Genomic DNA, 25587 nt, shown 5'->3' with positions numbered 1-25587 from the left:
ACACCCTGCACCCTGCGTACTGCACCCGCTGCACATTCCCAACTTACACGCTGTCTCCAGAGTGCCGCACGCGTCACGTATTCATCTCTTGACTCCTGCCCATCCAAACACACGTCCACACACCCGCATCTCTAGTTCTTTACACGTGGTTGGGACATTCCATTATGTCGGAATGAACCGAATCATTCAGCCTCCAGTCTGCCTTCCTGGTGTGCCCAGTGGAGATGGGGCCAAGGCTGTCGCAGGAGAAATTGGAAGCAGAACTTCTGAAGCTGCCCTTGGCTCCAGTGGTATGCCGTCTGGCCCAGAGCTGTGCACACAGTAGGCTCCATGGGCTATTCCTTGATGAAGCCAAATGCCGAGCCATATTCTCCCCCGTATGTTACGCAGCCAGGCAGATTTGAGGCACAGGCCCCGCTCTATTCACTGTAGCCGAGGTTAGCACTTTGGGAGGTGACAGGCCTGCCTCTGAGGACAAGGCTGGTTTGGTTTGTGCTAAATTAGTTCCAAAGCAACAGATGGGCAGGGACGTCTCTTTGTATTAAAACTCCCCAGGCAGGTCACTAGGACAGACACCCTTCTTGGCAGTAACTATCTCTCCAGCTGACCACGGCTTTCTGGGAACCTGTCTTCTTGGCCTCCTCCTCCTCCAGTCTCCTGTCCTCCTCCCCACTTTTCAAGTCCTCCTTCCTTCCTTTCTTCCTTCATCCTTCATTCTCTCTTACTTTTTTCCCGTCTTCTTTTCAAAACTTGGTCCAGTCTAGAAAAAGCATCCTCTTTCAAATGGCCCGATGGTTGGGATTTTTAAATGTGTTGGCTCAAACGATGCCCCCTCTAAGAGCTGCCCCAAGAGAAAGCGTTTCATTTGATTGTCTAGCTCAATTAAAATTCCCTTTACCCCAGCTTAATTTTCCAAAGGCTGTCCTTCCCAACGAGCTGGTTTAGAGCTCACAAGGAAGGTGTTTCTGGTGGCTCCCTTGGCTCTGGAGGGATGGGAAAGGGACCTGAGGTGAGAGAGGTCCCTACTTTCTTCAGACAGGGGCTTTGTCCTGCAGAAGGGAGCTTCTGATTTTCATCCAGCTTGCAGGAAATGAGACGGTCCTTCTGAGGCTGAGGGATCCCAGGAACTCCTCTGAAACGCCTGCCCTCTTCAGCTTGAGCCCCTTTGCATTTCAACTGAGAAAATTGTCCATAGGCTACAGTCTCGCATTTTACTTTATTTTCCTTTTTTTTTTTTCTTAGGGCTGCACCCATGGCATATGGAAGTTCCCAGGCTAGGGGTCGAATTGGAGCTGCAGCTGCCAGCATATGCCACAGCCACAGTGACATGGGATCCCAGCCACTTCTGCAACCTACACCACAGTTCACGGCAACGCTGGATCCTTAACCCACTGAGCGAGGCCAGGGATCGAACCCACATCCTCATGGATATTAATTGGATTCTTAACCCACTGAGCCACAACGGGAGCTCCTAGCATTTCATTTTAAATGTAAGATCTTTACTCAGCACGCAGATCGTAAGTCCCCAGCGAGGTCCTGCATGTGGCACATACCGCTTAGCACAATCTTCCCAACCAGGTGTATGCTGGATTTGGGGGAATCCATCACAAGGATGATCATGGACAGAACTTTTCCCTTGTCTTTGCCTCACCTCCACATTGACTTTCTCATCAGCTCATTTTAAAGGGGATTCTCTGATCTGTCTGGACATTACCGAAGGTCTTTAAAATCGGTTATAGGTGGTCGTTGTAATGCATTGCCCTTCGAGACACAGTAGAACTCATTTCTTAACTCAGGGAGCCCATTAGCAGAAAGGCTGCCAGGTCTGTTTGGATGAAATATTGACCAGGATGTAGGCTGTCGTACAGCAAATCTGTATCTATAGGATTCCTTCAATGTGCTTTATGTGAGGCGTCTCTCTGTTAAAAGCAGGGGGCCGGTGAGCAGTGAATGGGCTGACTTGCTCCTTGTGAATGAGGGCTGCCCACTGCCCTGGTGGAGCCCTGACATGCTGCTGTCCGGTATGACAGAGCAGGGCAGAGTGGAAGCATCAGCGTCTAGGCAAGCTGATGTTATCAACAAAGCGATTCCTCAGAAATTCCTTGTGGGCTAGACTGCTTGACGTGTAAGCTTACTCCTCTTTTTTAAAAATTAAAATGGCAATTCTTCTTATTCAGTGGATTTCATATATTCACAAAGTTGTGCAAGCATCACCACTGCTTAATTCCAAAACATTCTCATCATCCCCCAAAGAAACCCTGTACCCATTAACATTCACTCTCCGTTTTCCCCTCCCCCCAGCTCTTAGCCAGCACTAATCTACTTTTTTTGTCCCTATGGATTTGCCTGTTCTGGAGATTTCATATAAATGGACTCCTACAATATGTGGCCTTTGTGTCTGGTTTCCTTCATGTAGCATTGTCATGTTTCCAAGGTTCATCCGTATTATAGAATGTATCAGTACTTCATTTCTTCTGGTGGTTGAATAATCCTTGTCTGCCCTTTTTGTTCCTTTTCGTCAGTCTTCACTTCATGGACATTCTTCTCAAGGCCCTGAGAATTTTCTGGATTGTAAGGCAGAACGTGAAGTTCACGTACTTCTGGTGCTGTCTTTGCCCCTGTCCAGGTTGGGATGGGGGCTGGTCTCCCTCTGCCCTTCCCTTCTCGTTCTCTCTCTGCCTCTGTTCATAGTCCCCAGCCCCAGCCCCATCCACACCCTTTTTATCTTTATTCATCAAATATGTGAGTGTCTGTTAAATACAGGTGAGGCAAGGAACATCAAGACCCATCAGATAGGGTTCTTCCTCTGTAGGAGCTTAGAGTACATTGATAAGAGCAGATGTATACAGACTATCAAAATGCAAGCAGAAAATGGGACGTGCCCCAAAAAGGTAAAGCGTGAGAAGTGTCCTAAAGGTGCCTCACTGCTGGGCTGCTTGCCTAGAGCCTTCCAGAGAGCTGGGGCCTCAGTGGGGCTGTCAAGACTCAGAAACTTGATTTTGCAGTGACACTCACACATCCTCAGGTCTGCGAGTCTGATTTGTGTTAACTCAGAGATCCGGATATAAATAAGGTTGTGGAAAGACTACATGACCATTTTATGGAAAAATGGACACAAGCCATAGACCAGTAAGTAGCTCACAAAGAAGAAAAGCAAATAGCCAATAAACACAATATTCAAGGATATGCAAATAAAAACTTTTTTTTTCCGCTTATCAAATTGGACAACATGGGAAAAGTGGATAAGGGAAAGCGAATGCTCTATGCACCATTCAGTAAAATGTGACACATCCATTTGGAGGTTGATTTGTCAAAGACGCTTAAATTTTTGATCATCTAGTCTTACGAATTTATGCCCAGGAAACATTCCGTGTACACAGAGATTTGCATAAAATGATATTCTTCACAGAAGTATTTGTAACAGTGATAAATTATAAACGACGCATAGTAAAAAAGGATTTGTTAAATAATAGTATGATGTGTATTAGAATAATCACAGCCATTAAAAACTGCTTTCAACAAGTATTTAAAGATATTTGGAAAGGCTGTTGGTGTGTTAAAAAAGCCGGAATCAAAACAATATATATAGCATGATTTCAACTTTGAAAAATATGTATATGTATAATGTGTAAGAAAAAATTGGAACAAAATTGTCAAAATGTTGAAGTGGTTGGTGCTAGGTAGTGATATTGAATATTTTTAGAAATTTATTTCTTTATACCTTATTCTGTTTTCCTCCAATTAAATAAAATGTCACTTTATTTTTTTAAATTTATATGTGCAGATGGCTTAAAGACTTAACAGTTCTATAGGATCCTGTTATGAAAAAACCAAACATCCCTCTCCACTTCCCTACGGAAAACTCCTTTTCCACTCCCCCAAGACAACCGCTTTCCACTCTTAGCTGTACATTTTGGTAAAGAAATATCATCTATTGACCTCACACCATGAATGATGAGGCTTTAGCTCTCGTTCAAACATATCTTCTACATCCTATCCACCCCATCCCCAGTAGCTATATTGTAATTTCTGTTTGATTACTGATCAGCAGTTTTATTTTTATCACTGTGTTAGCATAGCTGAGCCATGTAGTGTACTATAATTATTTTTCCCTCTTTGTACCACCTTTGTTTCCTTGGAGTTACTAATTATCTCGTTTCTTCCCTTGCTTAGTTTTCACTCCATGTCTCTTTCATCCTAAACTTGCCTTTCCAGGCATTTCAGCATATCAAGTATTCTGTTATTTTCTTCTTGGAGCCATCCCTCATGAGGCAGCTGACCTGCTCCAGTCTGGGCTAGTTGCCTCTACCCTGCTGCACAGCTGTCATCCTAGGATTTTCCTTCATCATTATTGGGATTCCCTTGGCTCTAGCTCTTCTAGTAGATCCCTGGTTTTTTTTTTTTTTTTTTGATATTTTCGTTTTGTTTTGGTTTTTTGTCTTTTGTCTTTTTAGGGCTGCACCCGTGGCATATGGGGGTTCCCAGGCTAGGGGTCTAATCGGAGCTGCTGCTGTTGGCCTGTGACAGAGACAGCAACACCAGATCCCAGCCGCATCTGCGACCTACACCACAGCCCACAGCAACACCGGATCCTTAACCCACTGAGCGAGGCCAGGGATGGAACCTGCAACCTCATGGTTCCTAGTTGGATTCGTTTCCGCTGCGCCACCATGGGAACTCCAGTAGATCCCTGTTTTTGTTTTTCCTGTCTTCATGCTTTATTTCCTCATTTTGGTAGAGTGTATATTTCCTGAGAAAAGGCGCATTGTAGGCAAATCTTTTCATACTTGGTATATTTGAATATGTTTTTGTTTCCTTCATATATGATTGACAGTTTGAAAATAGATTTGGAAATCATTTTTTCCAGAACTTTGAGGGCATTGCTCCATTATCTTCCAGCTTCAGTTTATGCTGTTAAAAAGTGTGATGCGGAGTTCCCGTCGTGGCTCAGCGGTAACAAACCTGATTAGTATCCATGAGGACGAGGGCTCAATCCCTGGCCTTGCTCAGTGGGTTGAGGATCCGGTGTTGCCATGAGCTGTGGTGTGGGTCAGAAACGTGGCTCGGATCCTGTGTTGCCATGGCTGTGACTTTGCCTACGTGTGCTGTGGTATAGGCCGGCAGCTGCAGCTCCCGTTTGACCCCTCGCCTGGGAACTTACATATGGTGCAGGTGTGGCCCTAAAAGTACCAAAAAAAAAAAAAAAAAGTCTGCTGTCCATTTGATCCTGAATTCATTATCGTGAATCTGATTTCCTCTCTGGAATTTCACATTCATGGTCTTTAGGGTAGGGCCCAGCTGGTTTTGGTTGGAATATCTTCTCTGATTTCCCTGAGGCTATTCATGGTAGGTTTTTGAGGGTTTTGTCTCCCCGCATGGTCTCTTGTTTTGATCTCTGACTTTTGCAGCAGTCCCTCAGGTGTCCACTCATATTTATGAAAGTGCCACTGCAGAATGTGGGAAGCTCTGTGTGTATACAGGCCTGGATGTCTGGCCTTTACTGAGACATCCTCTGCTTCTCAGCCTCAGCACCATGGATATCTGGGGCTGGGTATTTTGTGGCGGGTGCTGTTCTATGAATTGAGGATGCTTAGCAGCATCTCTGTTGTCTTCCTCTTAGCTTCCCGTAGCTCCCCACTCCCGTCATCATGATCCAGAATGTCCCAGACAGTGCCCAGTGTTCCCCTTGGGGCAACATCAGCCTTTGCTTCCTCGACCTCTCTTTGAGAACCACTGCTGTGGGATGATTTGTCTGGGCCCTTTTCATTCGGGAACTTTGTCCTTCCTCTTGTGCTGGTCATATTCCCCAGAAAAGAAGCTTCCACTCTGCTGTCTGAGGGGTTCCTGCTGGGCTGCCACTGTTGTGGGAAGTGAGCAGAGGAAGCAGGGTGAGGATCTCAGTTCTCAGGGAACCCTGGCCTGTGTGTTCAGGATGTTCAACTGGGCCCTGTGTCCTCACACCCAGGGAACCCTCTATTCTGCCCTTCCCAGGGAATACACATCCTCTGTCTTTTGTCAGCGGTAGGGATGGTGGTGATCGTGGTACAGAACAGGATCGGGGATGTAACTGCTTCATAAGCAGCTCTCAGTCTGATTCCACCTTTAACCCACTTTCAGAACACACTGCTCCAGTTCCCACACCTTTGGGCCTTCCGTTGTGCAGAACAAGGTGTTTCTTAACTTTCCCCCCATTGCTGGCCCAGGATTTGGCTCCTAGGGTCTGTGAAATCAGTTCCTACTTGTTCTTTTGCCCTAGCTTCTAAAATTGCGTGGCTGTTGTTTCCTTTTCTGCTTGCTTTGTCTTTTGGCTTTGTGCCTTTTTTAAATAAAGAAATTATTCTCCATGTCCGGGGATTTTGGAGAGATCAGAGATAGATGCATGTGTTCAGTTGTCTGGGGTTTAACTGAATTCTTCCCCAATTTTTTAATAATTAAAAAACATAAATATGAAGAGCCAAGTTTCAGTGGTAGATACTTTAAAGTACCTATTATCCAGTGTACCTTTCCTTAGCATCAAAGTACCTGGGAAAAGGAATTCATTAGAAGCTTTCTTGGGATTCAGGCTTTGAAGCAAAAGGTCTTAGAGGAGATTTAAATTTTATCTGGATCGGCTGTTCCCGTCATGGCGCAGCGGAAACGAATCCCACTAGGAACCATGAGGTTGCGGGTTTGATCTCTGGCCTTGCTCTGTGTTAAGGATCCAGCGTTGCCGTGAGCTGTGGTGTAGGCCAGCGGTTACAGCTCCAATTAGACCCCTAGCCTGGGACCCTCCATATGTCATGGGTGCTGCCCTAAAAAGACAAAAGACAAAAAAAGAAAATAAAAATTTATCTGGATCCTGGAATCACATGATAAACTATCCCTTCCGTGTGAGAGCTCAGCTTTTTAGTGTCCAAGATCAGCATGTCCACCAGGTCCAGCATCTTACCCCTGGGCAACGCTGGATGGACAGTAATATTCTAACTGTGCACTTTCTCCTTTGCTGGACTCTATTTAGAGTCTGTATAGATGATGACTTTTCCGTCAACCTTTTTCAGACAGGCCAAAACATACTCGATTATGTTGCAGCTTCCTGTAGGTACATTTTGGTCACCTTGATTAGATTCAGGGTTTTTTTTTTTTTTTTTTTGTCATTTCTTGGGCTGCTCCCCTGGCATATGGAGGTTCCCAGGTTAGGGGTCCAATCGGAGCTGTAGCCACCAGCCTACACCAGAGCCACAGCAACGCGGTATCCAAGCCGTGTCTGCAACCTACACCACAGGTCATGGCAACAACGCAATGCCAGATCCTTAACCCACTGAGCAAGGCCAGGGATCGAACCCGCAACCTCATTAACCACTGAGCCACGACAGGAACTCCTAGATTCAGGTTTTTTCAAGCATCTTGGTCCTCTCTTAGTAATGACCCATATTGCGGAAGACTAATAACCATCATGGTTTCCTTTTCATGAATTTAATTCTCAACGTGTAGCCTACATCAAATTACTGGGGTGCCCCACTATCGTCCCCCTATGTGTATTAACAACACCTCCAGGTATTAATGACATTGGGAGACAGGAAGGAACACTTCCAGCTCTAGGAATGGTGGGTGGAGGCTTGGGACAATTTTTCTAGGTGAGGAGGTGGCAGGAGGGTGTGAGTTTTGGGGGGAGAGGGGGCATAGGTACAACAGAGTGTTCCATGAAGCCTTTTCTCGTCTTCCTGTGAATTCCCGTGGCACCTAGCAGATAGAGCTCTTGTCATTAATCTCATGCCTACATTGGAGGCCTTCTTTGGATCTGTTTATCCCGTTATAATCACAACAATGACCTGCTCTAATGGATGAGAACACAGAGACACTGAAATGACTTGCAGGGGTTACACGCCCGCAAGAGGCAACACGGGACCTCAGCCCAGGCCCACTGGTTCCAGACCCCGAAGTCATTATTCTAGTTAGTGACTTCCCCCTGCTGCCAGCATCTTACTAGATGGCTTAACTAAGCTAGTGGCTCTCTGAACGGAGATGTGTGCTGTTCGCTTTTCCAGGAAGCACATAACATGGACTGTTTTGCATAATGAATCATTTTTATCAAGTATTCACAGGGCACACGATGGGAGTCAACGTGACGGGCCGTAGGCTTGGATAGGACTCAGCTTCGTGGGTAACACAGGGCAGGGCCGAGAACAGGAACCTTCGGGTTTTAACCAGACTATAAGGTTCACAACCCTATGGTTGAAAACCACCCCCACCCCCGCTCTGACTGGCCCAACTGCCCCCAGCCGCCGTTTAACCAGCGTGTCATTGGCTGGGGCTCAGCCGCTGCCCACTACACCAGATGGGGGTGACAGCTCCTGTCCCAGCGCTACCTCCAAGGGCTTTAAGAGAATCCACAAAAGAGAGTGGACATTCAAAACCACTGGAATGACTGGTGTTTTTCTTGCAGAGGTTTCCTCATCTGCCTGTAGTGTTGCTTCTCATTGATCGTGTCTCCCCAGCTCTCAGTTTGTTTTGGCCATTGTCACGTCTTCCTAGCCAGGTGCTCTACAGTGAGCAGTCGGCTCCTGGATCAGTTGAGCTTCTGAGAGCACAGGGATACTGGTGCAGACACGGGTCCAGTGAATGTTAGGCAGCCACTGAAGCTGCCTGTGCTGCGTGCAGCACCAGGCCATGAGGGCTGGGTGGCCACATCAAAGTCCGTGTGATCTTGACTCTTTTTCACATCTCAGTTCTCATTAACCATTGTTTTAAAAAATACCCTGGAGGTATATCCGTTTAGCTATATTTTCAGTTGTTTTAATAAAATCCATGATTTCAGTTCTTACCTGACATGTAAACATATGCACTTAATAAGGGGTCCGGGGAGTTCCTGCTGTGGTTTAGTGGGTTACAAACTCCACTAGTATCCACGAGGATACAGGTTCGAGCCCCGGCCTTGCTCAATGGGTTAAGGATCCAGTGCTGCCATGAGCTGTGGTATAGGTCACAGATGTGACTTAGATCCTGTGTTGCTATGGCTGTGGTGTAGGCTGGCAGCTGCAGCTCCGATTAGACCCCTAGCCTGGGAACTTACATATGCTGTGGATACGGCCCTAAAAAGCAAAAAAATAAAAAATTAAAAAAATAAGGGAGCCAAACTTCTCAGTGTGTTTTTCACAAAGGTGATTTTACCCTCAGTCCTCATTTTCCACCTGTTTATTCCTCTGCATCAGACTGAATGGAGAAGCGATGCTGAGTGTGGTGATAAGTTCGTAGCCACCATGCGGGCTTCTCACCTTAGCGCATTTAAATTTTCCGCAGTTAATCCATTTTATAGATGTAGGAAACAGAAACAATAGGTAACTTGCCTGAGGCCGCTTAGCCAGTAAGATTCAAAGATTTAAAAGGTCTGTGCCCAAAGCCTGTGGCCTCCCACTTGCTTAAAACTAAGGAGCCACAACTCTGGTGGAGGCCGGCGGCTGCAGCTTGGATTCAACCCCTAGCCTGGGAACCTCCATCTGCCACTGGTGTGGCCCTAAAAAAACAAACAAAACAAAACAAAACTAAGGAGCCACGAGGGTCCTAAACTAGCTGTGAGATCGACCTTCCTGTGTCACTTCCGCCCTACTCTCTTGTGACTTTTTGGTCAAGTGATGCATTTCTCTGAGCCTCCACTTCCTCATCAGTAAAGCAGGAGCTGCCCTATGTCCTAGGCTAGGAGTAGTGGAGGTTCAGTGGAACCGTCGGGCTAGTGTGGATGAAGGAGCAAGGCGCCGTGTGCTGCGACGTGGAGTAAGGCTAGAGTAATAGGGTACGGTGACTCATTAAGCCTGGGAAAGAGCTCTGCTGGGAGCCTCCTGGAGTACCACAGTGCCAGAGCTGGAGGGGAGAAGATGACGTGGGTGATGCAGAACAGGCGGGGTGGGGGCAGGGGTATAACACATGCACCAAGAGGGTAAGCGTGCTCCACAGGGTGAAAGCATGTCCCGGTGATTAATGCAGGTCCTGGGCAGCGGATGGCTTGGGTATTTCTGCCAGGGACTCCCTGCCAGGCAACAGTATTTCTGCTATGTGCAGGCATCTCTCTGAATTTCCAAGAAATCTGTGTGTGTTATTGCATGCATGTGGGTGGGTACCCACAAGGTCCCAGCTTTGCACATTTGTGGACCTGTGTGTATTTTCCTTCAATTAGGGTGAAATTCATACAACGTGAAATTAATCATTTTAAAGTATGCGATTCAGTGGCATTCAGTACATGCACGCTGTTTCACAACCTTCATCTCTGTCAACTTCCAAAACCTTTCCATCACCCCACCAGGAGTTGTATGTACTTTCTTTTTCTTTTTTTTTTTTGGCCACCCCACGGCCTATAGAGTTCCCGGGCCAGGGATCAGATCTGAGCCACAGCTTCAACCTATGCCGCAGCCTCGGCAACACTGGATCCTCTAACCCACTGTGCAGGGCTGGGGAGCAAATCTGTGTCCTGGCGCCATGGTGTTGCCACTGATCCCGTTGTGCCATAGCGGGAACTCCTGTGTATACTTTCTAAAGGGTCTGTTCTGTGGAGGTGTATTTGTAAATTGCATTAGCTTATCCTGATTTTGCCTGTGTGCCCAGAGTCCGTCCTCCCTCGTCTGCCTATATGGTATGTTTGGCCAAGGAGTGTGGTTCAAGTACTCAGATTCCAAATGGATTTGCTAGTCACGGTTTAACTCCTCTGTGGGTGTCGCTGTCGCATACAGAAGTGGAGACACCCAGCATTTTAACCCGAAGGTGGTTACTGAGTCTCCTCTTTCTGCTTGACTGCTTGTTCTTAGTGTAAGGGTGTCTGCCAAGAAGACACTTCAATCATTGTAAGCCTCTTCCTCGGCCTCAAAGGCAAAGAAGGTAGGTTTCGGTCCACAGTTGAGGACAATGATGTTTCCTCTGGATTTGCCCTCTCCATGACTCCCAGTTCTCTGCTGGCACCCTCACCCCATGGGACCAGGTGACCTGCATCTGCAGTGCCCACCAGTCCTCTGTAGCTCGGGTATTCAAAGGGTAAGAGGGCTACTCCCTGGAAGTGTCGGTCCTGGTACTTCTGTATGCATCTCTCTAAGTAGTTGGCCCTGGGCAGCGTCTGCTCCCCTGTGATACAGGGACCACAGCACTGGTCCGTATAGAAGGGGTCCCTGAGAATCATCTCCACGAGCTGCAGAGATAGGGCCAGTGAGTGGCAAATCCTTCCATCCTGAGTGGTTGGGGAAGGCCGGGGAGGAAGAGACACAAGAGGAGCAGCAGCAGGAGAAGAGGTGAGGAAGGAGCTGCCTTCAGCCATCCAGGGACTATATTGTGATTCACCTACCTAGGTCATGTGCTCACCCCGGAGCCAATTCCAGGCACACCTTGGAGGAGATCTTGCAGGCTCAGAGCTCACAATAAAGTGAATATTGCAAGAAAGTGAGCGCATGAGTTTTGTGCTTTCCTAGTGCCTATGAAAGTTATGTCAACACTACGCAGTAGACTATGAAGTGTGCAACAGCAATATACCTTTAACCAGGAAGGACATACCTTAATTTAAAAATTCCTTATTGTTAACCATCATCTGAGCCTTCAGCCAATTTCTAGTAGTAACATCAAAGATCACTTTCACCGTAACAAACATAATAGAGATTAAAAAGTCTGAAATATGAGGAGAATTATCAAAGTGTGACACACAGACACGTGGCGAGCCAAAGCTGTTGCAAAGATGATGCTGATAGACTTGCTCAATGTAGGGTTGCCACCAACCTTCAATTTGTTAAAAAAAAAAATGCAGTATCTGCAAAATAGAATAAAATGAAGCACAATAAAATGAGGTATGCCTGCACTTGGGCCAGGGGGCAATCCAGGGACTCCTTCATTCTGATTGGACCGCTTGGGTCCTGTACCCACTCAGAAACCAGTGACTTTGGCCAGGGGATGAGGAATGAAATTCCATGGTTGGCTTAAATCCAGCCAAGAATTCTTTTCACTAACTATGGGGTCAGGGTCTCCAGGAGCATGTGTCTAGTGGAGGAGAAGTGGGTCCTGAACTAAATCAGTTTGAGAAAGAAGGAGCAAGTAGGAGAGGGATGCCTGATAGATAGTCAACAATATCCACCATATTTGGGTAAAATAAATGTCAAGACAATGGAGAAAAGGCGATGGTGAAAATCGTAGCGAGACTTAAAATGCTGGAAGTATTGCCCCGTCTGAGGCTCTGCTCCTTAGCGCTCACGTTATTCAGGAAGGGGAGTTAGACAGAAAAACGGCCCTGATCTTAGGAGGCAGTTGGATTCTTGGCTGAAAGTGGTGGTGACAGCAACCTGAGAGAGTCACCCGTTAGTGGAGAATTCAGACGCTTTATCTCCTTTGGAGCTTGAAGGAGGTGCAAGCCCAGGTGCTCTGCCTGCAGTTTGCCCTCCTGACTGCACCTCCCACGCACTACTCATTCATTCAACAAGAAATAAGCAGCTACAATAAAATAGGCTTTGAAGAAGAGTCCTCTGCTGTCGGGGAGGCCCGTGGAGGATCCAAATATGAAAAGAAGCAGTCATATTAAAGTGTAAGAATTGGGGTGACAGGAGGAGCCCAGGGTTCTACAGAGGGGCCTTAATCTGCATTGGGGGTTCGGAGAAGGTTTCTTGGACCAAGGGATTTTTAGTCTATAGCTTGAAAGATGAGTAGGAACTACCCAGGGGAGGACTGTGGAGAGACTGGCTGGGCAAGTGACTGACTTTGCCTCGGGGGTTGATACTGAGGACTTCCGGGTCCTGGTTTGATCCTGAATGAGTGGTGGTGTACCTTTCATGAGATGGGGAACAGGAGGATTTGCCGATTGGAGGGGAAGAAATGACTTTAGTTTAGAAAGGTTGAATGTGAGATATGTCTGGTTCAGCCGAAAGGAGGCATCTAGAGCTAGATTTAGAGCTCAGAGGCAGAGAGCTCTTCCACAGCCACGTTTCCCACTGTCTCCTCAACATCTCCAGCTTGATGTGTCCGAAATTGACCTCTTGAGTTTCCTCCACCCCCAGTCTTCCTCATCCCTGTAAAAGATATTACCCATCCCGCTGCACAAGCTGAACCCTGGAGTATTCCAGGAACCTCCCTGACCTTTAGCTCCACATCCATCACCCAAGCCTGAGTCTCCTTCCAGAATTTATCCAGAATCCATCATTTCTCTAGCTGTCACCTGTTACCCCGTAGCCCAAGCCACCATCTTCTCTCACCTGAATTCCTGTAATAACATCTCTTCTGGTACTCCTGCCCCCCTCTCATTCATTCTCCACAAAGCAGTCTGAATTGCCTTTTTAAAAAATAAATAAATAAATAAATAAATAAATAAATAAATAAATAAATTCCATGACCCCCTTTTTTCAACCTTTCAGTGGCTTTCCATCATAGTCAGCTCTGATGATCCAGGCCAGCTCCCTCACTCTCCCACCCACCTTATCATGTTGGCTTTTCCTGCTCCAGGACCCATTAACGGCTTTTCTCCCTTGGGCCTTTGATCCTACTGTCCTGTATCTGGCTCCTCGAAGCATCCCTCAGATCTCAAGTTAGATGTCCCTCCCTCCCAGAGGGGTGTCTGGACCACCCAGACTACAGCTGGTCATGCTGGTTATTCTCTCCCCTGGTACCTATCTCTTTATCGCCACTACACCTGTCCCAGTTTGCATTTGTAATCGTTTTTGGCCTCAATTTGTTGCCTCTAGTATATCAGATCCAGCCCCCCCCCCACTTTCTGTAACAATTTTTATAACAGGTTTCTCCTATACTTATCTTCAGTTAAAATCTATAGGTACTATAACCTCTCTGTATACATAATTTTAAACATCCTGGCAGTAATATGAAGGAGACATAAAAGGAAAGCAATTCATAATAAAAATTTTTATTTTGGTGTTCAGCTCCTAAGTTCCCAGGGCTCAGTACTCCAGAAATCATAATGACATAGTCAGGTGCCTACTCTTACAGGCAGAACAGCCATGAATGCAGCAGCTGCAAAAGTTGACTAACGTGTTTGTTTTAGTGGCAATTAGGGAGCAGTATTGCCAGTGGTGTGCAATATTCTGTAGGGTGGCAATTCTTGTAATGTTTTGCACAAAATAAAGTAAACCTATCTTTCTTCCAGTATAAGGCAGCGTTCGGTCCTAGATTCAGGTCATTATAAAAGGGTTTTTCACAGTCATCATCCCTCATCAATCGTGCGGGTCACGTAGCACCCTGGCTTCCACCCCTAAATGCCGGTACAGCCCCCCCATTCATGTTGACCGTCAAAAATACCTCCCGCATTTCCAGTGTCCCTTGGACCCAGAGGAGCCCTGCCCTAGTGGAGAGGCACTCACCTCCCCTCTGTTATACTGTCAGCTCAGGGTCCTTGTCTGTTTCTCACTGGAGCACACAGTGTTCAGCACTAAGCGGGCATATATTTGTTGGGTTAAAGATCTGGCATTGTCACTGCAGTGGCTTGGGTTGCTGCTGTGGCAGAGTTTCGATTCCTGGCCCAGGAACTTCCACCTGCCCTGGATGTGGCCAAAAAAAAAAAAAAAAAAAAAACCTGTTGGAATCAATGAATGCATGACTATTCTATTAACATGAAATGTGTGCCAAAAAAGCTCCAAAAAGGAATACACCACACGAGAGTGTGACCTAACATTGCCCTTCTTTCTGCATGCCTTAAGCCAGCTGACCTCTGTTTTAGTGAAAGAGACTTGCAATTATAGCGCCAGACAATGTCGAATTTCAGCTCTAAATCCTTTACAATGAAGGAAGTCATCTCACCATGCACAAAAGAAATTGCACTGGCTCTGAAATTGCGGTTTGTCTTTTTTTGGAAAGTCAGGCTTGTCTGTTGAAGAGCTCAAAACACTTGACCGGCTCTCTCATTTATCTTAACATGTGTATGCTATATTTATTCTCCCCTCACAGATGGGGAAATGAAGCTCGCCCAAGGGCCATATTTAGCTAAGTCTTGATCTTCTGCCTTGGGGGGTCAGCTTAGATAAAACCAAATCCTAAAACTCCGTTTTCATGCAGTCGTTGAAACCTCCACCTACATTAAATCTGTTCCTAGGGCTGCTCACAAGGGTAAAAAGTGTTGGTTTGAACGTTTTCAACCGTGTGACGTGGTGATCTAGTTCAGTCCTCTCCTCTCAGAGATGAGGAAGTGCAGGTCCATGAGACACGGTTAGATGCTGGCTGAGCCAGTTCTCCAGCTGGTTGTTTCTCTGCTACCGCACATGTAAATTTCTCTCTCTCTCTCTCTCTCTCTCTTTTCTCTCCAACTAACCTAAACAGGAGTTATAATCAGTCAGGCAGCCCAAAGGAAGATAATAATGGAAAAGAAGCCAAAGATCTGGTTTGCCAGCTCCTAAATCATTAGTAAATTAATTGGGAGACAGACTTAGTCTAATCAAAACAGATGAAGATGACAGTTGCTGAAAGTTAGAAACTAAACCTTCAGTTTCAAGAATTCTTTTGTCAAGAGCTAATCAGGCAAGTGATTTATAAACACCATTTCACCACTGAACAGAAGACCTAATTAAAAAAAAAAAAAAACCAAAAGACAGAAAGGGGGAGAAGCCAAATAATAAGGGTTTGAAAAACAATGACCTTGTAAAGAATTTCTAGCGCTTTAAAAAAAAAAAAATTATCCTCCCCAAATTTTCTTTGTAGGAGGTGGTAGGTAAATTCAGTAATTATCAGTAATGCATTTTGAACCAAACTTGCCCAAATATTCCCCCGAAGGGTCCAACCCAGCTTCTTTGAAAATCAGTTATTTTAAAGGGGGTGAGAGGTCATGTTTCCATTTCACAAAGTTAAATACAAAATGAACTTGAAAGCAACAAAAGGAGAAAAGGACATTTCATAGACTACTGTTACCAAGAATTATTGTAGAAATGTCGATAATTTATCAGATTTAGGACCAAACACTTTTCATCTTCAGAGGTCAGCTTCAGTCTCTGTGTCCTCTTGGCTTCAGGATCACATCCTTTAGGGGTTAGTGTGTTTCAAGAACCACACCTGAAAAAAAGAAAGAACCACGCCTGATACCTGTTGGGGGGAGGGGCTTCTCACCGGAAACAGCTGTTTCAAACAGAGATTAACTGCCTTCATTTACCCCAAGCCACTAGTTGTCAGGGACATTCTTACTGAGTTGCCATACATTTTATGTATCTCAAAGCTGTTTGAGACTTTACAAGTCTGGTGCTTCACAAATTATTCAGTTGTGCTCCCACTTTTTCTCATTCAAAGTTGTTAACAGAGGAAAACGCTAAAAGGTTTTGATAAATGACTCTTTTCTGAATCAAAGTATCATCCCGGCGTATTCGGAGGCATAATATATTCTTATAGCACTTTATCATCTTCAGAGCATTTGTTACTGGTGATCTCCCATTTTACAGACTGATAAAGACTAGCGAATAAGTGACTTAACCAAGCCCAACATGCTAGGAGGACATCTGTGTTCCAGTCCTCTGCATTCTGTAAGTCTCAAGGCAAATGGCACCTCTCTTAAGAAGTCTTTTCTTAGCACCCCCTAATTACTGCCCTTGGTATTCACCACATTCTGGCTTGTAATATAATGTCCACGTACGGTTGTCTCCCTTGCTGTGAATTCCCTAGGAACAGAGACTGCTGTAAATGTTTGTCTCTTTCCAGCTATCAGTTCCTCCTTCTCAGGACTAACCTTAAGCCTGTTCCCTCATCAGCACTGCAGTTTCTTCTCTTCTAGGCTGTGGCATCGAGGTCTGCAAAGTGTGGCGAGGTGCACAGGCACCCCATGGGCACTCTTGCTCATTTGAGCTATTTGCCATGTTTTTAGGGGTCTCACAGGTGTCTTAGGAGAGCTTTTCAGGTGTTCACAAAGCGTTCGACATATCAGAAATGACCTGAATCTTGTCCTCCCTGCGTTTCTCTGGTGGTTGCATATTCTGGGCACGTGGTAGGAGCTTATTGATGTTTCTGCGATGAAGCATTTATGGATTCACCTGCTCTGGTTTACACTTTTCTTTTTCCCACTGTTGAATCTGTCTTTTGATATGTACATGTATTAAATTCCCAACTAAACTATAAGCTCCAGAGGGGACGGTTATTTCTTTTATTCGTGTGTACATGTCCTTAGAACATCTTCCACGCAGTACGGTCTCAAGTCATCTTCGCCAATTGATTTTTCAATAACCAGCGTGGGATAATATACCGCAAAAAGCACGGCAAGACCTACGCTGTCCAACGTGAGTGGCTTTGCTTAAAGTACATATTTTGGACATGTGTGCATGTGCGGTTTGTTTTTGTTTTTGTTTTCCCTTTGGCCCTGCCCAGAGCATGTGGAAATTCTTGAGCGAGGGATCAAACCCATACCACAGCAGTGACCTGAGCCGCTGCAATGACAACGCTGGATCCTTAACCTGCTGCGCCACAAGAGAACTCTGCATTTTATTTATTTATTTATTTATTTATTTATTTATTTTGTCTTTTTGCCTTTTCTAGGGCTGCTCCCGCAGCGTATGTAGGTTCCCAGGCTAGGGGTTGAATCGGAGCTCTAGCCACCAACCTACGCCAGAGCCACAGCAACGCAGGATCCGAGCCGCCTCTGCAACCTAAACCACAGCTCACGGCAACGTCAGGTCCCCAACCCACTGAGCAAGGCCAGGGATCGAACCCGCAACCTCAAGGTTCCTAGTCGGATTAGTTAGCCACTGCGCCATGACAGGAACTCCAGAACCCTGCATTTTAAATAGGCATAGACATTCTAAAAATATGTACTTTAAACAGAACTCAGTCGAGGCCCACACGAAGGGGACAAGAGTGGTGCAGAAGTAGGGGTGCCCCTGGGCACTGCTGGCTGAGCTGCACATACAGAAGGGTCTCCCAGCCAGTGGCCATTTGCTGCAGTTCTGTTGCGCCCGAAGAGGTTTTGTTTCCTCTCTCAGAGCACATTCCGCTGGTCTCTTGTTTTCTGTGGATTCTTGTCAGATTGTCAGCCTGAGATACTGTTGAAGGGTGAGGCTTGTTATCATCACAGGTCAGGCACCCCTGAGAGAATGGAGAGCCTAATCACTAAGCTACTAGAACACACTGTTTAAAAAAAAAAAAAAAGGTACCACTGTTACTTAGCCACTTTCCAAGAAGCTAAAGATTTTACCAAGCAGTTCAACAATCCTGTTGACCTAATTCACCATTGTTTTCCATGGTTTTGATGTAAAATAGATGTCTTTAATATGCTGAGAATGCTTCAGGTATCAGGCAGAAATGTTTAAATATCTACTTTTTAAAAAAATCGTTATGAGATCCTGTTGTGCTCAGCAGTAACAAACCTGACTAGTATCCATGAGGACCTGGGTTCGATCCCTGGCCTTGCTCAGTGGGTTAAGGATCTGGTGTTGCCGTGAGCTTTGGGGTATATCGCAGACACAGCTCAGACCTGATGATGCTGTGGCTGTGGCTATGGCTGTGGCCGGCAGCTACAGCTCTGATTTGACCCCTAGCCTGGGAACTTCGGTATGGCACAGGTGTGGCCCTAAAAAGAAAAAAAAAAAAAAACTTGGACTGAAAATGTAATTGATTTGTTGATTAGGAGGTCAGTAGAGAATTGGCTTTGAGAAATTAGGACTTTGGGGTTTTTTTTCCTTTTTTTAAAAAAAATTTTTTTGAGGTAATAGTTGATTGACAGGGTTGTAATCATTTCTGCTGTACAACAAAGTGATTCAGTTATACATGTACACACATCCATTCTCTTTCAGATTCTTTCGAGAACATAGAACTTTTAAAAGTAAAGGCAACTTGGGAGTTCCCGTTGTGGCGCAGTGGTTAACAAATCCGACCAAGAACCATGAGGTTTCGGGTTCAATCCCTGGCCTTGCTCAGCAGGTTGGGGATCTGGTGTTGCTGTGGCTCTGGTGTAGGTCAGTGGCTACATGTCCGATTAGACCCCTAGCCTGGGAACCTCCATATGCCTCAGGAGCGGCCGTAGAAAAGGCAAAAAAAACAAAACAAAACAAAAAAAATTTCTCCTTTTCAAACATGTTGAGTTGGAGTAAAGGCAATTCCACATCTAATTTTCTTTGTGGTGTCAAATTTTAAATGTGTAGCTGAGGAGGAATGATTTGCATGATTCAATTTATTTATCTCCAAATCTAAAATTCCATGTTAAGTTCACTCAAGATACTGTATGGTGAATATAAACAATTTTATATGTTGCAGGGTAGAGGATGCACAGGGGATCTTTTTTTTTTTCCCCTTTGGTATCTATTATTAGACTTCTAATTACTCAGAATGGATGGAAGCAGAAAGGTCTCATTCTGATAACCACTGCCAGTTATTTAGCTGGAGACAAAGGAGTTCACCTTAGATAGTTCAGACTTAAGCAGTAACAGTTCTTTCCAAGGAGTTCTAAACACACTTGTCTTTTTTTTCTTTTAGCTCCAATTCTTTTTTTTTTTTTTTTTCTTTTTAAGGCTGCACTTGAGGCATATGGAAATTCCCAGGCGAGGGATCTAATCGGAGCTGTAGCGATGGCCTACACCACAGCCACAGCAACTCAGGATCTGAGTGGCATCTGCGACCTACACCACAGCTCACGGCAACGCCAGATCCTTAACCCACTGAGCAAGGCCAGGGGTCGAACCTACATCCTCATGGTTACTAGTCGGGTCCCTTAACCACTAAGCCCTAAAGGGAACTCCTAGCTCCAATTCTTTATATTTTAACTATTCCAATAAAAATCTACAGCTGAACAAATATCTGGAAGTGATTGATCTAATTTCCTTCCTTTGAGCCCACATGTCTCTCACTGAGGAAAGTCAGCATTCACTATAGTTAGGAAAGGAATCCATACAATAGACTTATGTTCTGCAGAATATCAGGAATTAATATTAAGCATTTCTAGAGAACTTTGCCTTCCCTTACTTTTTATATCTTGTAATACCCTCCCAGAAAAGAGTGCACATTCTGTTTCCCTGATGAGGTTAACTTTCCATTAAAAAATCTAATTTGATTTTTTGAAAAATGGCTATGTTGGATTCTTTTGGGGGGTTATTACATTTTAAATAGTCTTAAGACTCTTGAGTCCCCAAATGACTGGTACAGTAATAATATCTCATTCTCTTAGATTAATCTGAAAATTATACTGTCCTCAAGAGACTTCAGTTTGTTTTGTGTGTTTTGATGCCAGGGTAGAAAACTCTATTTCTCCCAAAGTTTCTTCTCTGCGGTTGGAGAGAGATGCGGGGGACCGGCTTGGGACTGATGAGACATGTGCAGATTGGCAGAAAGTAAGGGAACCAGTTTCCCGTGGGATGAAGAATTTATGTTAAAGTGTTGAAAGAGTTCTTTTATGTGCCTGGCACTCGGCTGAGTGCTTTAGTTGAATTATTTCATTTAATCCATTTAATCCCAGGAGATAGTGTCCTCATTTCTAATTCTGTGAAAATTAGATCTCAAAATACAGATTACGACCCCCGTTCCCAGACCGTGCTCTGTGCAGGTGGCTCAGGAACATAGAATGGCCGGGTAGAAGCTAAGATGAAACACTGTCCCTTTTATTCCCCTTCTCAACATGCAGGTTGAAATAGGCAGCTGAGAAGTATACGTATGCACCGAATTGTACTTTTTTAACACTCAAAGCTGATTTAAAAAAAAAAATTTGTTGGCGCACAGTTGACTTACAATATTGTATTAGTTTCAGGTGCACAGCGCAGTGAATCATTTATACATATACACACATCCATTCTAAAAATATGGCACACTTTGCGAATTTGCGTGTCATCCTTGGGTAGGGTCCGTGCTAATCATCTCTGTATGGCTCCTGATTTAGTATATGCGATACCATAGCAAGCACTCAAAGCTGATTTTTAAAACATGTTATGTTTTGTTTGTTTTGTCTTTTTGCCTTTTCTAGGGCTGCACCTGTGGCATATGGAGGTTCCCAGGCTAGGGGTCGAATTGGAGCTACAGCTGCTGGCCTACACCACAGCCACAGCAACGTGGGGTCTGAGCCGTGTCTGCGACCTACACCACAGCTCACAGCAACGCCAGATCCTTAACCCACTGAGCGAGGCCAGGGATTGAACACGCAACCTCATGGTTCCTAGTCAGGTTCATTAACCACTGAGCCACAACGGGAACTCCCGAAACATGTTATGTTTTTGACGATGGTCTTCTTGTAATAACTGACTGAATGCAAACATGTGTTCTACCTACTCTTCTTGATTTCTTCATTAATAATTTCTTAACACCAGAACACTGCTTTACTTGAAACCAATTAGAGGCCTCTGCTTTTAGTAATAAACAGTAGGGAGTTCCTGTTGTAGCTCAGTGGGTTAAGAACCCAACTAGTATCCATGAGGATGTGGGTTTGATCCCTGGCCTCGCCCAATGGATTAAGGATCCAGCGTTGCAGCAAGCTTTGGCGTAGGCCCCAGATGTAGTTTGGATCCCCTGTTACTGTGGCTGTGGTATAGGCTGGCAGCTGCAGCTTTGATATGACCCCTAGTCTGGGAACTTCCATATGCCACGGGTATGGTCCTAAAAAGCAAAACGAAAACAGTAAAGAAGATTGGGGATGGCATGTTCCCTCTTATCCTGGACAAGCCAATACCTGAGAAATCTTTCAGTGCCCTTGGCGCGAAACTGTAGGTGTGCCCTTCAGAAGCATCACAGAAAAACAGAACGGTTAACTCCAAAGTCAAGAGTTTGAGATAATAATATGCTTGAGTTGAACATATAGTAAGAAAAATGTCAGAAGATGACATAAAAATCATTTCATGAGAAAAGTCCTGCTGCTGAAACTCCAAGTGGAAGATGTTTTTAATGAGCCTTTAGATCCACATTCATGCACTTCTAGTAGTGAAGCAGGTCATTTCAGAGGGGTGTTAGCTTATGGAGTTCCTGTCGTGGCACAGTGGAAACGAATCCGACTAGGAACATGAGGTTGCAGGTTCAATCCCTGGCCTCGCTCAGTGGGTTAAGGATCCGGCATTGCTGTGGCTGTGGCATAGGCCGGTGGCAACAGCTCTGATTAGACCCCTAGCCTGGGAACCTCCATATGCCATGGGTGCAGCCCTAAAAGGACAAAAGACAAAAAAAAAAAAAAAAAAAGGATAAAGTTTCCTTGAAACCAGATGAGAGGCTAGCCCTGACAAAAATGGAATCCCAACTCTGTTTGCTCACTAGAAATTAAATAAGCAGAATTTTGTGTCACAGGAAATAGTCTAAACAAAACAGAATCTTCACTGCCTTTGTGATAGAGGCCAAATCAGCCATCAGTTGTACAAGCCCTTCCATGGAATACGAAGCAGTGGTTTCAAATTATATAGCAGTGGAACGTATTTTGCTCTGGAACCGTCTCCAAGACATACTGAAGGGTGCAGAATCTGCATTTCAGGAAAGGAATGCAAATTGGGGAGGAAGGGGATTTTTGTGGATTTACTCCATATGTTTCTATCTTTAAATTTTCACACATACATGCTCGCGCACGCATGCATACACACCCACACACACAGTTAAGAAAACTGTATAAACAGGGAACGCATAGATTTAAGGTCTTGGTGAAGCTGTATAGTGGTTAAGGTGTAGGTTTGGGAGTAAAACTGCCAGGATTTGAATCGCATCTTTACTTGCTGTATATCCTTTTTTTTTTTTTGCTATTTCTTGGGCCGCTCCCGTGGCATATGGAGGTTCCCAGGCTAGGGGTCTAATCGGAGCTATAGCCACTGGCCTACGCCAGAGCCACAGCAATGCAGGATCCGAGCCACGTCTGCAACCTACACCACAGCTCACGGCAATGCCGGATCGTTAACCCACTGAGCAAGGGCAGGAACCGAACCCGCGACCTCATGGTTCCTAGTCAAATTCGTTCCTAGTCAAGTTCCTGCACCACAACAGGAACTCCTTGCTGTATATCCTGATACAAGTTTTTTAACTTCTGTTCCTCATTTTATGCAAATGGAAGGCAGAGATAATGGTTCTTATGTCACACAGTTAGTTGTTGCGAAGAGTAAGGAATACGTAAGAGAGCATGTGGGTCATATGTTTCCACATTCACGATAACACATGGTAAACATTCAGGATATAGTACTTATTATAAATGACAATACTTAGACATCTGGCTACAGTCAGTTCTCTGTGCCAACTTTTCAGTTAAAAATGCTTCCAATGGCAGTTTCCTGGTAGCTCAGTGGGTTAAGGATCCGGTGTTGTCAATGCTGTGGTCAGGTTACTGCTGCGGCACAGGTTCAGTTCCTAGCCCTGAACTTCTGCATGCCACAAGCACAGCCAAAAAAAAAGCTTCCAGTGACAACTCTCATAATTGCAAGGTATTTTCTCAGAATTTCATTGTAGTTAATGATATTGTCATATTTTAACCCCACTGGTGTTCAGAACATCTAAAGGAAGAATAGCAGACGTGAATGGGATTCTGTTTTATGTTGAATGAATGCTACCTATTCCATGTGTGGATCAGTCCTGACTTTGCCGCTTGGAGCATCTAATCTAAGATACACATTTTTCGTAAACTACAGAAATGGAAATAATGTGTTTTTTCTTTCTTCCTCAGGAAGACTATGATCGTCTGAGGCCTTTATCTTATCCAATGACTGATGTCTTCCTTATATGCTTCTCTGTGGTAAATCCAGCCTCGTTTCAAAATGTGAAAGAGGAGTGGGTGCCAGAACTTAAGGAATACGCACCAAATGTACCCTTTTTATTAATAGGAACTCAGGTAAGTTCACTTTGATTTCATGCATTTAAGAAGAATCTCTCTGGCCTGCCTTGTGGTCGTGCTCTCAAGCACATGGCCCTTGGGTCTAGCAAATGAGACACGTGTTTAATCTCAATTGTGAGTTATAATAAATTCCATCACATTTTTGGAAGAAGTAGTAACAAAAGAAAGCAAATACTGTATTGGTTGGTTGAAAAAAAATCAGGTTCTTTTGTGATCTTTTTTTTTTTGATATTTGGGCTTAAAATGGGACTACATGCTTTATCTTTCATGACATAATATGACGGGACATGACTGACCTTTCTTAACTAGATTGATCTCCGAGATGACCCCAAAACTTTAGCAAGACTGAATGATATGAAAGAAAAACCTATATGTGTGGAACAAGGACAGAAACTAGCAAAAGAGGTAATGTAACCTTTACAGAACTTAAATGTAAGCAAAGCTAAGGTAATAATAGAAGCTAACACGTATTGTGCATTTTATTTACTGTGTGCCAGGGCCGGTGCTGAGTGTTGTACATGTGTTAGATGGTTCAGTCCTTGCATTGACTCAGTGAGGTCAGTCTGACTAGTTCCTCTGTTTTATGGAAGAGAAAACCAAGGTATGGCAATGTCAGGTCACTTGTGAGGTTCTGCAGGTAAGAAATGGCAGAACTGAGCCTCAGGAAAGGCCTGACTCTGGCCTTTACACCTGTGCTACCCTGTTACTGGTATTTGCCTAGTAAGTCAAGACAGAGTGGTCAGAAAAAAAAGGGGCATCTTGGAGTTCCCTTCGTGGCTCAGTAGAAACGAATCAGACTAGGAACCATGAGGTCTCGGGTTCGATCCGTGGCCTCACTCAGTGAGTTAAGGATCTGGTGTTGCCATGAGCTGTGGTGTATGTCACAGATGTGGCTTGGATCCCTCGTTGCTGTGGCTGTGGTGTAGGCTGGCAGCTGCAGCTCCAATTTGACCCCTGGCCTGGGAACCTCCATATGCTGCGGGTGCGGCCCTAAAAAGCCAGAAAGAAAGAAAAAGAAAAAGAAAGAAAAAGGGGCATCTTAATTATATAACCATTTGTGCTGTGCCAAATCAGGCCTTGTCTTTAGTGAAGACTCTGGGCGTAGGTAGGGAGAGGAGGGCAATTTAATCTGCATTTAAAAACAAGAAGCATGGGAGTTCCCGCCGTGGCGCAGTGGTTAACGAATCCGACTAGGAACCACGAGGTTGCAGGTTCGGTCCCTGCCCTCGCTCAGTGGGTTAACGATCCGGCGTTGCCGCGAGCTGTGGTGTAGGTTGCAGACGTGGCTCGGATCCAGCGTTGCTGTGGCTCTGGCGTAGGCTGGTGGCTACAGCTCCGATTCGACCCCTAGCCTGGGAACCTCCATATGCCCCCAGAGCGGCCTAAGAAATAGCAAAAAGACAAAAAAAAAAAAAAAAACAAGAAGCATGGCCAGGCTGGAGAAGAAATGTATTGAATTCTCTTCCAATCTTTTTAGGACATGTAGAAAATATTATGATTCTAAAAATATAACTGTGATGCATAAAATACCTTTTATCTTATATTCTTACTCTCCCCAAAGCGGGGCTGACTTTTATTTCCATTTGGCTCTACCATTATTGGATTCTATTTTTTAGATGTTATGACTTTAATAGGACTTTTGTGGAAATGGAATCTTATAAGATCTTTTTAAAAAAATACTATCAGGAGGCAGGAGAAAGCAAGAAAACTTTTCGGAGGATGATTTTTCCTAAGCAAAAGATAAATAGCTTCACTAACAAGTCACTTTAGAAATTCCGTGTATTAAATTCTGTCATCTTGGGAGAGAAGGAATTTCTAAATGTCATAAAGGTACAAGTCATAAGTGAAACCATTGATAATTTAACTACATAAAAATTTAATGCCACATCAAATGGCAGGAACAAAGTGAAAAG

The 25587-nt window shown here is 44.7% G+C and overlaps 1 protein-coding gene and 1 non-coding gene across 2 annotated transcripts in view; one reads left to right on the top strand and one right to left on the bottom strand.

The window, feature by feature from the left end:
* The window catches only part of RHOQ (ras homolog family member Q), a 42446-nt gene that overhangs the window by 10529 nt on the left and 6330 nt on the right, over positions 1 to 25587 (top strand). Inside the window, exons 3-4 of the mRNA XM_047782143.1 lie at positions 23507 to 23671; positions 23984 to 24079. Of these exons, the coding sequence (XP_047638099.1) occupies positions 23507 to 23671; positions 23984 to 24079 (261 nt within the window). The remainder of the gene's footprint in view (positions 1 to 23506; positions 23672 to 23983; positions 24080 to 25587) is intronic.
* LOC125128516 (U6 spliceosomal RNA) lies at positions 20685 to 20791 on the bottom strand. Its single transcript, XR_007135227.1, has one exon. It is a non-coding gene; the product is annotated as a U6 spliceosomal RNA (small nuclear RNA).

This window comes from Phacochoerus africanus, chromosome 5, assembly GCF_016906955.1.
Source record: "Phacochoerus africanus isolate WHEZ1 chromosome 5, ROS_Pafr_v1, whole genome shotgun sequence".
Lineage (NCBI taxonomy): Eukaryota > Metazoa > Chordata > Mammalia > Artiodactyla > Suidae > Phacochoerus > Phacochoerus africanus.
Note: the sequence above shows the minus strand (reverse complement) of the source record. Positions and strands in the feature narration are given on the sequence as shown.